The 14,205-nt window shown below is 43.5% G+C and overlaps 1 protein-coding gene across 1 annotated transcript in view; it reads left to right on the top strand.

Moving 5' to 3' along the window:
- Positions 1-11,599, top strand: part of DENND5B (DENN domain containing 5B) — a 105,956-nt gene extending 94,357 nt beyond the window's left edge. The window contains exons 14-21 of the mRNA XM_053978418.1: positions 59-180; positions 1,829-1,974; positions 3,620-3,738; positions 4,771-4,958; positions 5,609-5,691; positions 5,837-5,963; positions 6,715-6,889; positions 7,735-11,599. Of these exons, the coding sequence (XP_053834393.1) occupies positions 59-180; positions 1,829-1,974; positions 3,620-3,738; positions 4,771-4,958; positions 5,609-5,691; positions 5,837-5,963; positions 6,715-6,889; positions 7,735-7,918 (1,144 nt within the window). The 3' untranslated portion in view covers positions 7,919-11,599. The remainder of the gene's footprint in view (positions 1-58; positions 181-1,828; positions 1,975-3,619; positions 3,739-4,770; positions 4,959-5,608; positions 5,692-5,836; positions 5,964-6,714; positions 6,890-7,734) is intronic.
- The last annotated feature ends 2,606 nt before the right edge of the window (positions 11,600-14,205 follow it).

Raw genomic sequence — 14,205 nt, 5'->3', positions numbered from 1 at the left:
GATACATGGTGCTTTTTCAACAGCAACAACAAAAATGCCATGTGCTTGTTTCTCCCAGGAAACTTTACAAGCGTTACGCTTTCCTGCGCTGTGAAGAAGAACGGGAACAGTTTCTGTACCACCTGCTCTCACTCAATGCTGTGGATTACTTCTGCTTCACAAGCGTCTTCACTACAATCAGTGAGTTGGAGAATCAATTTTTTTCCCCCGACTAAAAATTAGTTGCTATCATGGTTTGTAAGAGATGATGTTGCTGGTGCCTGAGTAGCTGAGCCCTTATCTGAGAGCCTTGGTTGTTGCTGTAGGGCTCCTGGGTGCTGGGTGTTGCTCTGGGAAACCAGCTGGAGAGCCAAGGTTGTGTGGGAGTGCTCTGGATAAGAGCATTGCACAAAGGAGAGTAATCAGCAGGGAGTGCTTCTTTCTGGCCTTTGTTAAGTGTGCATCCTAGCAGTCTGCTCTCCTCAGACTGAGGAGGAGATGGAAGATTGGAGGATGAAATACTTCATCCTCTTTGTATCTTAAATCTCTTTTTGTCTCTTCTTAAATGCCAGAAAGATTCCCTTTCTCAGTCTCACTTAAAAGAAGAGGAGCAGAGATTGGATTGATAACTGGAAATGAATCTTTGTCTCTCCAGTACTGGACAATGCAGAAAAAGCAAGATCCCCTTAGATGACCTAATTATTTGGATTCACCTGGGCAGCCATTATTTTCAATTTTCCTGCCTGTTCACAGTGAAGTGAAGCAAATTTTACATGGCTGTGAAAACAGGCACTCATTCTATTTTTTCTCCTCTTAAAGCAATAAATCCCTCAGAACTAGTGCAGCACAAAGAGATATTCATCCTTGGTTACCTTATTTCTGTGAGGCATCCAGCTTAACAGCCTTCTCCTGTAAGACAAGTGCTTGGAATTTGAGGGTATTTTTTTGAGTGCAGTATGATTGGCTGGCACAAAAGTAAAAGAGGCTGGCTTAGCTTCCCCAGTCAAAAAGGCAGCTTGTGAAACATATGGGGAGAGTGGGTCTTGCAGTGCTGGAGGTGCAGTGTCAGAGTCAAATCCAAATTGGGGTGGGTGGCAGTCCTTGTCTTCAGCATGTATGGGTGGTATGGATTTAAAAGCAGAAGAGTAAGAGAATAAGAACAGGAATAAGAATAAGGAGGGGCATGTCCACAGAGACACACCAGACCTAAGAGTCTGGCTGTGGTGTTGGCAGTCATGCCAGCATTTCCTGTCACAGCCTTTCAGTACTTGAAGGGGGCCCATACAAAATATGGGAACAAATATTTTATAATTTACCTGTTGCAGTAGGACATGGAGTGATGCTTTTAAACTAAAAGGGGGTCAGTTTAGGTTAGCTATAAGGAAGAAGTTTTTTTACATTTTGGGTAGTGAGACCCTGGCGCAGGGGATGGGATGCCCCCTCCCTGGGAGTGTTCAAGGTCATCTTGGACGGGGCTGTGAGCAGTCTGGTCTGGTTGAAGATGGCCCTGCTCACTGCAGCGGGGTTGGACTAGATGTCTTCTGAAGGTTGTTGAATGACCGTGACACTCCTTTCCGCCGTGCCCTGCCGTGTGCCCCATCCTCCTGCAGGCGGGTCCGTCCCCTTCCCTGCGCGGTCCCGGCTCTGCCGCGGGGCTGCAGCTCCACCGTGCGGCACCGCTGCCCTTCACCCCCGCCCGCAGCGGGAGGGGTCTGCTTCGCTTCTGAGACAGGCAACAGAGCTTGCCTTCAAGGGAAAGGCGTGGTTCGCCCCAGAAATTGCGTTTACTGTAAGGGAAAAAGAAAATAGATCAAGACTAACGTACTTCCCCCCCTCTGCCTGTTCTCAGTGATCCCTTACAGGTCAGTGATAATTCCCATCAAAAAACTAAGCAATGCAATAACCACATCAAACCCGTGGATATGTGTCTCAGGAGAACTGGGAGATAGTGGTGTCATGCAGATTCCTAAAAACCACCTAGAAATGACGTTTGAGGTGAGTACATGCTCTTCATGTTTTCCGTACAATTTGAAACATGCTTCCGAATCAATATTAATTTGTTAAGGGGTTTTTAAGAGCACAGCATTTCAGATTCTGTCCTGATTTTCAGCATCACTGTAGGTTTAAATATGTACAGAAAAATAGCCTGCCCCTCTTGTGTGAGATGAGGGTTATCTGTGAGCACACACCACTTTTAAGCACAGGCCTTGCTGCTGTCCCTGTCCAGCCCAGAATTCCTCACCTTACCTATCTATTTCCATGTCTCATTCCCTTCTACACTGCCTTGCCTAATTTTCCCTTTCAGTGCTTATTTGCAACTCCTCATCTTCCAAGTTTCTTTTCCTTTCTTTCACTCTGTCTTTCCACTAACCACCACCCAGGTCCCTTTTGACGTCTGGCCAGTCCCAAATCTCTTCTGAGCCTGTTGTCTGGCATTGCTTTTCAACATCCCAGCCTCAGGTGCTGTCTGTGGCACACCAGGAGCTGCCATCCTCACTGGGCTCTCTCCCCTAGGCTTGCTGGGGTTTTCTCTTTGCTTTCCCCACTGCTTTCCCACCCAGCAATTACAGGTTGGCTCGGTGCCATGCCAAAGCAGCTGGTAATGGGAATTGCAGGGAAAGCCCCATCAGGCTTCTCTAGCTCTGGGCTGTACCATATCCATTAAGGAGTGATTTTGTAGGAAAATCTGCTACTGAAATTGAGGTTGCATCCACTGAGCATATGTAGAGTTATCTTCAACAACAATAGCAAAAAAAGCCTCTTGCCAAATGTGGGTTGATTTTGACAAAGAGAGGATATTTTTAAGATAAATGCTCACATCTCATTCAGATGTTACTGTTCTGTAGAAAAGATCTCCAGGCTTCTAACAGGCAAAATGACATATTTAGGTGTATTTCTAAGGACTGTATTGATTCTGTTCTGAATTATTCCTCTGGCTGAAGCTTTCCAAAATATCGACTTGGGTAGCCACCCACTTGTAGAAAATATCAGCCCAAGCTGCTTGTTTGGCAGCATCAGAAGCAGTGAAAACTAAGGTCTTACAAGGGAAGTGTTTAGGTGACGTTAACAGATGTTGTTGCCAGCCCCACCTACAATTACATCTTGCACTGGAATTCACAGTGCCTTGTTTTCCTTCTTCTGTGTCTTTGTGATGCCGAGTCTCATGTTCGTGGTTTTTGTTTGGGTCAACAATAAGCAAATCAATCTTAGAAATTAATAAAGGATCTAGGGACTGCTGCATAGTGTGGGGTGAGTCACCTGAAGGTCAGTATGCTCCAAATGTATTTTTGAAAAGCTGTTTGTACTGAAGATCTATTTCTTCTGCAAAAGCACACCTTTTTATCACCTTACTCAGAAATGTGTAATTAATACTTCTCAGAAATATTCAGAGTGAGTGCTCCCAACAAAGAATGTAATCTCTCCACAAGCTTTTAACAGTTTTATTTCTTTTCTCCTGTCTAAAAATAATTATGCTGCTTTTGAAAATGCTCTGTGTGTTTGGTCGAAAATACTTGTTCTATAAATCAAAGAAAACTAGAAAACTGAATAAAAGCCTATATTTGACCATATGCTTGCATGGGGTGGGGGTGTGTGTTGTCTGTTCTTTTTTAAATTAAGCAAAAACTGTTACTCATTTCAGTGCCAGAACTTGGGGAAGCTGACGACCGTTCAGATTGGTCATGACAACTCAGGGCTACTGGCCAAGTGGCTAGTTGATTGTGTCATGGTCAGGAATGAAATAACAGGACACACGTACAAGTAAGCAACAAGTCATAATTTTCCTTGTCTGAAATTCTTGTTGAATTTAGAGAAAGCAAGAAGGCATTCACCTTCTCCTTAACTCTGGCTGCGGCTGATTTGGGTCCCTGATAGGGTTGGGTTGGTCTCCCCCACCCATGGTTCTCTCATTTCAGTAGCCCTAGTTGAAATCAGATAATCTGATAAATATTAAATAAGATTTGAGTGCAGGATTTTCTTTGCATCTTTCTGAGACAGCACAGACAGTATGGATACTTTTGAAGTGATTTGTATGTTTGTGTCTAATAATGGATCTCTTGATTTGAAGTAGTGTGGTGAAATTGTGCACAAATTAACTCTAAACTCCAAGAGCAGAAATGACCCTCTGGGGGAAATAGCAAGAAAATAAAAAGCTTTGATTTCTTAATCTTATATTGAGCACATACCTCTGTGTCAAAATGGTCTCCTAATTCACCATTGGTTTTACAAAACGTGGCTGAGCAGACAAAATTTTCTTTAAAAATGTGAACTTGGGAAGCTGCAATGCAGAGAGGTGAGCTCCAGATCTCAGAGTTGGCCACAGTGTATAGGGGAAAGTAGGAGAACATGGGATAAAGTGACTGGGTATGGACATGTGCATGGCTTTCATTAGGGCTGTGTGTGGGATCCAAAGCTGCAGCAGTAAAATGTGAGGTGAGGTCTGAGTATGAGATGTCACAGCCTCAGCTGGGTGGAAATTCTATGGGGATTTGGTTGTTAATCATCACAGCGCTGTTAAAGGCTGCATATCAGTTGTGGCTGCAAGTGCAAAATAACTTGGCAGAAAGCAAGATGTGGATCATAAAATGTGTGTGTGACCCAAGCTTTGCGTATTTCCCTGTTTCTAAGGATGATCAGCTGTGGTGCAGGGGCTGCTCCTGCAAAGCTCTGCTTGCTGAGCAAAGTATTCCCTGCCTGTTAGCTGTGTTTGTTGGGTGCCAGCTGTCCCCCAGCTTTGAGACCAGGCTGCACTGTGTGTGTGGCTGACCTGTGCTTGTCCTGGGCACGCTGCAGGTTCCCCTGTGGGCGGTGGCTGGGAAAAGGCGTTGATGATGGCAGTCTGGAGCGAATCCTCATTGGAGAGCTGGTGTCCTCCACATCTGATGAAGAGCTGGGAAAGCAGTGCCGCACCCCGCCCCAGCAGAAGTCTCCCACTGTGACTCGGCGGCTGAGCATCACTTCCCTCACAGGGAGGAACACCAGTAAGTCCTTGCCTTCCTCTCCAGGATCATAGGGAAGGGGTCTGCTGCCAGCTGCTGGGGAAAAAAGCTGCTGTGAACAGGAGGGTTCATCCTGAAGCAAGGTTTGGTGCAGAGCAGCAGCTGCAAGCTGATGAGCTTTTCCTGCCTTCCATGATTGGTGTTTGCTCTGTGACGTACATGTTGCCTCTTTCAATGCCCCCTTTTGACTGTTGAGAGATAATAATCTCTTTCTTTGGAGCATAGAGATATGAGATGAGGGAGGAGGAGGCAGCAGAATTTGCAGTAGCTGATGCTGCTCAGCTTCCCAGCTCACTTTGCAGTCTGTGGAAGATAGGCCTCTCTGAGGGCAGCTCAGAGCTTGATGTGGCTGCTGTGAGCTGCCTTCTGGCAAAGCTTATCTCTGCAGGGACCCTAGGGGACACCGACCTCACATCCCTAAAATTAGCTTTTATGAGTAACTGCACTTGGCTGCAACAGGACACGGGACTGTGAGGGTCACAAGAGGCATTCTCTGCTAAAGCACAGAGATGGGACAGTGTAGATCCTGTTCATACATTGTCCAGCTCCTGTAAAGTTAGAGGACATGAGTGCTGAAATATCAAGCAAGCAAAGATTAACGTTCAGCTAGTCTGCTCTCCATCATTTCACAGAGCCTAATACGGGGCAGATCCAAGAGGGAATCGGGGAAGCTGTGAACAACATTGTAAAACACTTCCACAAGCCAGAGAAAGAGGTAATTCCTGCTTTTCATTACTTGCCTGCAAATTTTTATAAACAGAAATGGCACTGAAGTACCAGTAGATGTACTACCTTTAGCTCTGAAGTTTCTGTCATCCAAACAAGGCGAGTTGTACTTACCTGCTCTCCCTTTTCCACAGAGAGGGAGCCTTACCATTCTCTTGTGTGGAGAAAATGGTCTGGTTGCAGCACTGGAGCATGTCTTCCACCATGGATTCAAATCAGCTCGCATTTTCCATAAGAATGTCTTCATCTGGGATTTTATAGGTAAGCTGGTGTATGATTTGGAGGAAAAGGTTTAGGGCAAAATGACTTCTCACACACAGACCTTGGATTCTTATCAGCTAGGGTGCTATTTATCCTGCCAAGCATCTGCTCCAGGTTGCTTAAAGTCAATGAGAAACCTGATGGTAGAGGAGAAGTACTAAACTCTGTGCAAGAGAAGAGTGTGAATCTGCACAGAAATTTAAGAGTGCCTAGTTCAAACAGCTGCTTTTCTGAGAGAAATAAGGTAGGCTGGAGGTTGGGGTAGAGGAGCTATCAGTGTTGGGGGGAGAGCTAGGAAAGGGCAGGGAATGAAAGGTTTGGATTCCTGATTTATGAGAACTCTCCTCATCATTGCAATGGTGATCCTTACCTGTAGGCCTATGTAGGGGTAATTTAAGATGTACTTCCTCCCTTAGAACAAGTTTAAAGGCAGAGATGCTCAGCCTGAGGTTAAGTGCTTACTCAGAAAAAGTGAGAAATCAATGCTGATGGTATCACTTAAAGTGAAACCATTGAGGGGTGCTCTGGTGCTGCTCCTTGGTGTTACCTGTGTTAGACATCAACCAGACTGACCAGTGCTATGCCATGGCAAAGGTGGAGGTGACCACCTACCTGTGATCTTCAGAGTCAGGAATTCATAGATAAACTGTGGAATAGCTCTCAGCAGGCTGTTTTTTTAAGGATTCCCTTGTATGATTCTGTGTCACAAAGTGCTTCTTCTCACTGGGTTCTGATGTTCTCTCTACCACAGAGAAAGCTGTTGCTTACTTTGAAACCAGTGATCAGATTGGAGACAATGAGGAGGCCCTTTTGCTTCAGAGATCTTCATGCAAAACCTTCTGCCATTATGTCAATGCCATCAATACAGCTCCAAGGAACATTGGAAAGGATGGCAAATTCCAAATCCTGGTTTGCCTGGGGACGAGGTACCAAACTGCTCTTCATTATGTGTGTCCTCTGGCATTAGACTAGAAGAATATTTTCCCACCATTGTTATTACCTTTAGTTTTCCATTTCAAGCCATCTCACACCTATCTATTATCCAGTGCCTATTTTAGGCAGCTTTAGTACTACGTCAAAAATTGGAGCAAAGGAGCACTACTAATACATGGCTAGTGTCTAAACTGCTAAAAATGTTTTGAGCTTTTTTTATAGCTGTTAGCTTGACAGTCACGTGTATGAAATCTGTCTTGAAATGCTATTTTTGATGAAGTACTGACTTTGGGAATGCAGAGTTCCTTTTCAGGAGCTGGTGAATTTCTAAACCCTCATTCAATTGCTTGTGAAAATGGGATGCCTGTTATAATTTTGCCAGAACTGTTCTAGAGGAACCTTTCTTTCCTAATAGGGCACTTTCTGTCTTGCACTTGGAGAGGGGCAGGAGGGTGGGACTTACTTGTATTTTGGAGGGTAGAAATTAGTATATCTATAAATAAGTGCCATTTTTGTCGTACCTGTCTGGATACTTGGAAAACCAGCTGGCAGTCTGTCAGATTTTCCTCAAGTTTTACTTTCACTGTTCCTGATCTGAAAATGTTCCTGAATTCTTACAAATGTCCAATTCTGCTAATACCTTTCAATTTCTTTTCTACAGTAGGTAGTATTTTACTAATCAAATCAAGGGTTGCGATTACATGGCAAACTTGTACATGCAAACAACACCCACCGCTCACCAAAAGGGGCTGCATGTTTTGGATTGTGCTCTTGGAGAAGAATTCCAGTGTGATATCTGTGGTAATTGCTAAAACGATTCCTGTCCTCCCCTTTTCAGGGACCACTTGCTGTCTCAGTGGATCCCGCTGCTGGCAGAGTGCCCGCCCATCACGAGGATGTACGAGGAGAACGCTCTCCTCCGGGACCGCATGACTGTCAACTCCCTTATCCGAGTCCTACAGACATTGCAAGATTTCAACATCATCCTAGAAGGATCGCTCATTAAAGGAGTGGATGTTTAGCATGGCTTTGCTGAGAACTTCATTACTCCTTTCCCAAACAAGCAAACCACAATTGGAGACCTGTCAGGACTTGAATGCCATGGTAGTGCACCACTGTAAGGCAAAGCTGCTGGTGGAAGCAGGATTGGGAAGCCCAGTTTGTGCCTGATGGGGACTGGCCTCTAAAGCTGCAGAAAGCTAAGATGCAGTATTGTCGTTTATTTGAAACAGAAATTTAGTACAAAAAAATAGAGTATTTTCATGTGTTAGATGTGTGTAAATATGCTATCTTTCTTTAAGAAATTATATTACTCTAAGAAATTTTTCTTAGAGTGAATGTTCCTGTTCTGACTATGAGTAGCTTAAACCCAGGGGAAGGACTTGGGGGAGGGAGGGAAGGACCAAGGTGGGAAGGGATGCCACTACTTGCTTGCAAGGAAGAAGCCAATCAACGTGTAAATACAGCGCAAACTCAGCAGGGCTTTTTTCAGGTATTGCAAATTAATACAGCAAATATCCCTATGTAGCCATTGTGATTGTGTCACTCTTGGAAATGCTGTAAGCATATGCTGGTTTACCCTACTGTACATGGTCTCTCTTAGTTTGTTGTTTGTTCAAAGACTCACCTTCCCGTGCATGGAAGTAGTGAGTTGTTATTTTTTTTTTTCTGTAAGGTGTTTTGTGTCACTCCTGTTGATCTCCAAAAGGGGAAATAAGTGCTGGAATGCTTAAACACTGGAGAGAAGGACTGCAGTCAGTCTCAGAGCCTGAGAGGATGAAATACCTGTTGAAGCCTTTGTGCTGCAGCCTGAGATGGGGAATGGTGCTTGCTTGACTCACTCAGTGTGTCCCTTCCCTGTCTAGATGTTCTCATGATTGACCCTCACCCTCAGCCAGTTTGTGTTGTGGGTGACCTTTTTTTTTCCCCATGATGAGGAATTTGGTTTATGCCAAATTCTTGCTGTACTTGAGAAGAATCATTGCTGCAGAGCCACAAACACTGCTGTTGCTCTGCTACCAAACTGTATTAGCTGGCTTTGATATGCTGACAGGTTATGAGTCTTCCTTTATCCTGCAGAATGAATGTTCCTAGGGGAGTACAGGATCTTGGATGATTTTCTTTTTTTAATTATTCAGCTACAGAAAGAAAAGAAATTAAGCAAAGGAGGAAAAAAAAACATTCTCAAGTTGGTGTTTTGAGGCTTCTCTCCTACACTCTTTCCAGTTAATATGTTACTAATACAGTGCATATATGTAGATACAGCTCTTGATGAGGAGATGGGAGCAACTGTATGATACAAATTGAACAAGAGATTATATCAACATTACCTTGTGAACACCACGCAGTAAATAGAGTGTATTTTCCATTCTTGTGGATGGGAGTTGGAAGGGTCTGAGGACACAGCTTCACCTGGTTTTAGTTTTTGGATGTTAGTTCAAGGTTTTTGTTTTCACTTGTTTATTCCCTACAATCTTGGGTATTTGGTCAGTGGATTCTTTCGCAGTCTCACTGTCAGCTGAGACTTGGGAAAGGCCCCTGACTGGTTCTGGCATAGTGCACATGGTGGAAAGAGGGATGGGAGATAAGGAAAAGGAAGGAGGATGAAAATTAGGGTTTGCTTTCTCACCTGCCTTTTGTCAAGCTTCTCTACTTTCCTGTGCTCCTTCTGCTGCTCAATTCGTAGAACAGCACTCACTTCAGTGTCAAAGTTTCATGTCAGATTCCCAACCAGAAGAAAACTCTTCATGTAACTTTGTTTCATTGGAGAGTTTTATGTTATAGAAGTCTTTTTGTTTCTAAGAAGTAAAATAACACTGTCAAGGAGCCTTCCATTTTAATGAGGGTTCCAGCTTTCAATAACCATTCTTTCCTCCTGAGCTTGTGCTTCCTTAAACTGACTGAACTCATCCCAAATAATGCAGGCAGCACTGCCATGTCACTGCTGTGGGTGGGAGTAACTAATGTAAAGGCTGTGAATGGTGTCTCGAGTTAGTAGCCAGAGCCCAGAGCCGTGTGACATCTCTCTTACATTTCCAGAAATGTGAAAATTGGGGTGTTAGGATTTTCTGTGTGGCCAGGCATGTCTGCTTAGAGTCAGCAGACTCTAATGATGATGCATGACAACTCTTCAGCAGCAATTGAAAATGTGTCCCTGTACTTAACTCTATCAATGAATTATACATTTAGCACCAGAAACCATGTGGCAGCATTATTTGGTAATGACTGCTTAGGATGTTTTGATTTCTATTACAACTCAGGCCTTTCATGTCTAATGACTGCTGTACAGGATTTTTTCACGCCCAGCCCAGTCTGAGTGACTTTCATTTTGCTGAAATAACCACCTCTTTAGTCCTTGGATTTCTTCACAGCATCATCTGCATTTGCAGGCTGGATGCTTCCCAAAGTACACTGCTGCAGACTTCTCCAAAGGCTATGTCTGACTGGAACAGTCGTAACATTCATCTGACATGACAAGGGTTAAGTGCAAGCAGGATAAAGGAGAAATGTAGGCACCTCTAAAGGTCATTCATTTAAATGAATAAACCACACACAGAGAAAAAAGGCAATAACTACATTAAGTCTTTCTTAAGTTAAATCAAAACCTGAGAATTTTTAAAATTCAGATCAGGGCCTTTCCCCATTCCAGGCTACATTAAGAAACCTTTAGCACTTAACATAACTTCACCTCAGCTTTTTCAGCAAGTGTTGACTTGTTTGGTTTTGTCAGGTTTTGCATCATATTAATAATAATACAATAAAAATTATGTATGTTTCATGTTTCCTTGTAGGCAATAAATCACCCCAAAAGGGGCACAGCTGAGTGTCTCAGATTCCTGGAGTAGTTATTTGACAACCTTGGGAGAACGGTTCTTCATAGTGAATTTTTATTCTACCATGTATGGGGTTTTTTTAGTGGACTACTTGTTGATTGGAAACAGTGAGTTTTTTTCTGTAAGGTCTACAGAAATCATTCTACCCACTAGAATGGTGAAAAACCCATCAGGATTCTTCTAAGCTAACACAGTTTTTACTTCAGTGTTAAAGCACCTTCTTTGGTTGAGAAAGGGAATCTTGGAAAAGACCAAAGCTCTCTGGTATCTGCTTTGTAAAAAAAAACAAAAAAAAAAAAATCCTATCCAATGCCCATCTGCAGATGTCTGAGTTTGCATAGTCCAGTTGTACTAACAGCCAGCATGGTAACTTGAGGGAGTCAGAGAATCTAATGCCTCACTATGTACAAAATGTGTATTTATAATTCTCTGAAACAAATGAAGTTGTACTGTTTAGTGAAAAAAATCTACTCATGTTTATTCCAAGTTGGTTTGTGTAATTAGATATCATTGTTCAAAAACATGTTTTTAGGGTAGTTGCGCAGCAGCGTGTTGGAGAGAATTCCTTCTTTCAATCAAATGAAGGTGCGCATCGTGAGAGGAAATCTTGTGTGTTACACTTGAAATGTACAAATGTGCCCTGTATAGCTTAAAATGATCCCTAAATGTCTCCATTAAGTATATTTTGTCTTTACATCATTACTAATGGAATAAGAACTGGATTATTTTCAAGACAACATTAATAAAATATTGTTATATCAAGCACTTTAACATACACACCACAAACCGACATGGGTTTTTCAGGTTTTGAAGTACATTGAAATACAGCTTTTCATGCTATGTCCTTTACAAATAAAACTGTGAGAATAATGGTTGGTGTCAGTTTCTCCTTGCAGAGGAATCAAGAGATATGGGTCTCAAGCTGAGAAGCTGATCTGAACCTGGAGGGAACAAATTGAACAGAATGATCCAGCTGGTGGTGACTCTGGTGCTGGGAACTTGCAGGAGCCAGAGTTGGGGAGAAGGGGGCGTGAGGGACTGTTTCCAAAACTAGCCCTTCTGCCTCCCCTGACACAAAGGGGAGGCAGAGACCGTGCTGACCCCAAGCAAGTCTTTATTCCAAGGCTTGGGTGGAAAATGTGGCTGATTACAGGGAAGAAATGGGATCACAGCAAAGCTGAGCTCTTTCCAGGGTGGCATTTGCTTGGCAAATGGGATTGCTTTGCCCTTGGTATCTGGAGGAGTGGGGAGAAGGAGGGTGGGATTAACTTGTAGCAAAGGATCTCTTTCCTCTCTTGATATGAGTAGCTCTGATACTTGAACTCAGGATTAGAATGCTAGGATGCTCTCTGGTCTGTCAGGTAGCATGTTGTGGAAGAAGGAGGGTTAATGGACGAAAGAGAGATGGATGCCTACAACAAAAGAGGTGCAAAAAAAAAAAAAAGAAAAGATAATGAAATGTCCTCTATTCTAAGTTGGAATGAATTTTCAGAAATTTCCCCCATGTCCCTCCCAGCTTCAGATATGCTGGAATTGGCAAAAATAAGAGAATTTTTGGAAACTTGGACAGTTTGAAAGGCAGAGCCCTGCATGTGTGTGTGCATGGCATGTGTGAGGTGTGGCATGTCTGTTCATTTATTTTAACTCTCTGTTTTGAAGAGGCAGAGAATCTCAGGAGAGGACCGAAAGTCTTAGAGCTGGGGACCCTATATGTGGGAATCCTGAAATACATTGTGTGATGATACTGGTGCTTATCAACATTATAGATGTGAACAAAATCTATAGAGCTGCTTCTTGTCAAATGTCAGTGGGTGGGGTAGCCACAGGTTTACACTTCCTTACTAAATGTATGTAAATTAGAGATAGTGAGGTCTGACATCTTAAAGGCAGTAGGGCAGAACTAAGCTTTCCAGGTGAGCAAGTGCAAATAAGTTCCTCTCCACTCTGCTGTCGTGTATGCAGTTTGGGAGCACTGCAGTGTTTTCTGGAAGGAGGAATAGAAGAGAACTGAGAACTGGCATGGGTAGGAGTTGAAATAGCTCATCAATCTACTTTGTTCCTTTCCAGAATTTCAGGTAAGCTCATTCAATAAAAAAAAGTTGTGTTCAGTGAAATGGTGAGTGAAACTGCTTCCCTGGCTGTCACCCCATGAACTCGGAGGCTGGGGCTCCTGTTGCTGCAGTCAGGAAGCATTTCATTGCTAACATTCCTGATTTCTCTCCTGCTATTCCATCAGCCATGTATCATAAGCTGTTTTAAGCCCAGCACAGGGTGTGAAGGGAATGGGAAAATTCCTGTACGGGTCTGCTATCTGGTGGCTGCTTATGGTAAACTCTCTGTGGCTCTGCTGAAGCCACTGCAGAGCTGATTTGTCAGTGGGGAGCTCTGGTTCTGCAGGAAGGCTTGACACTTCACAGGGCCCATCTGCATTCCCTGCAAACCTCACAGAGCATCTCAGAGCCTCTGAATGAACTTCCTCTGTCAGGCCAATTATTTTCACCTTGAACCAAGCCCACCTTTGTCCTGAGGGGAGGGAGGGAAAAGACTTAGGAGGAAACACAGCCAACCCCCCTGATCCTTACCTGCAGCATATATTTCATGCTGAAAAGGAGGTCACTGCTAGGTGATCTAATGACTACCTTGTTACCATTCAGTAATGGATTCAGTGGGGTCCATAAATGTAAAGTAGTTGTGGTTTGCATAAGAGATACTCAGGTGTTCACACCAGTCACTGAGTGGTAGAATAATCTGTAAGAGATATCCCCATCTTCACACAGGACATGTAGTGACAGATTTTCCTCTGCTCCCATGGCCAGCTTATACAAGTCTAAACTAAAATTAAGCTCAATGCCAGCCAGATGTTGAGTTTGGTGCCCTGCAATCCTTGTATTCTGCTTTCAAGGAGAGGTTTCCACAAAGGCTGGTGCTAGCCTAGGAAAGCCATTTCCCTTACCCTGTTGCTGCAGCCAGTGGGAAGAGATGGGCTCCTTCAGTAGGCCTTGCAAGGAGAAACCTCACTTAGCTGCTTTTAATTATGCCTAAAGAAGTCCAACAGGGGCAGCTTGCCCTTGGAGGCTGTGCAAGCATTAATCTTTATGAATAGCACTGTCCTCCCATACAGAGTTTGTTCCTTCAAAGGCACCGAAGTGATACATTGTGATACATTTACACATCAAAACAAATGACATTTACTAGAGTAAAATCTAAACATGATGGACTCCGGCAGTTCTTTTTTTACAATATATTGATAATTTAGATATCAATTTTAGAAGACAAATTCCTTATTTTTCTTACAGAGGCATGCAGTAGAGACCAGAAAATGTGTCTTCAATTTCTAAGTCTCCCTGACTTGCCCCAAGAGCTATAAGCAATTTGCTTGTGTCATATGCCATCTTGCAGATAGGGAGCTGATGTACAGAGTGGGGGGACTTTGCTGCAGCCCGTTCTGCCTCACCAAGGAAGATTGTTCATCCGTG

This window comes from Vidua macroura, chromosome 5 (genome assembly GCF_024509145.1).
Source record: "Vidua macroura isolate BioBank_ID:100142 chromosome 5, ASM2450914v1, whole genome shotgun sequence".
NCBI lineage: Eukaryota > Metazoa > Chordata > Aves > Passeriformes > Viduidae > Vidua > Vidua macroura.
The sequence above is the reverse complement of the archived record's forward strand: the minus strand, read 5'-3'. Positions and strand labels throughout refer to the sequence as shown.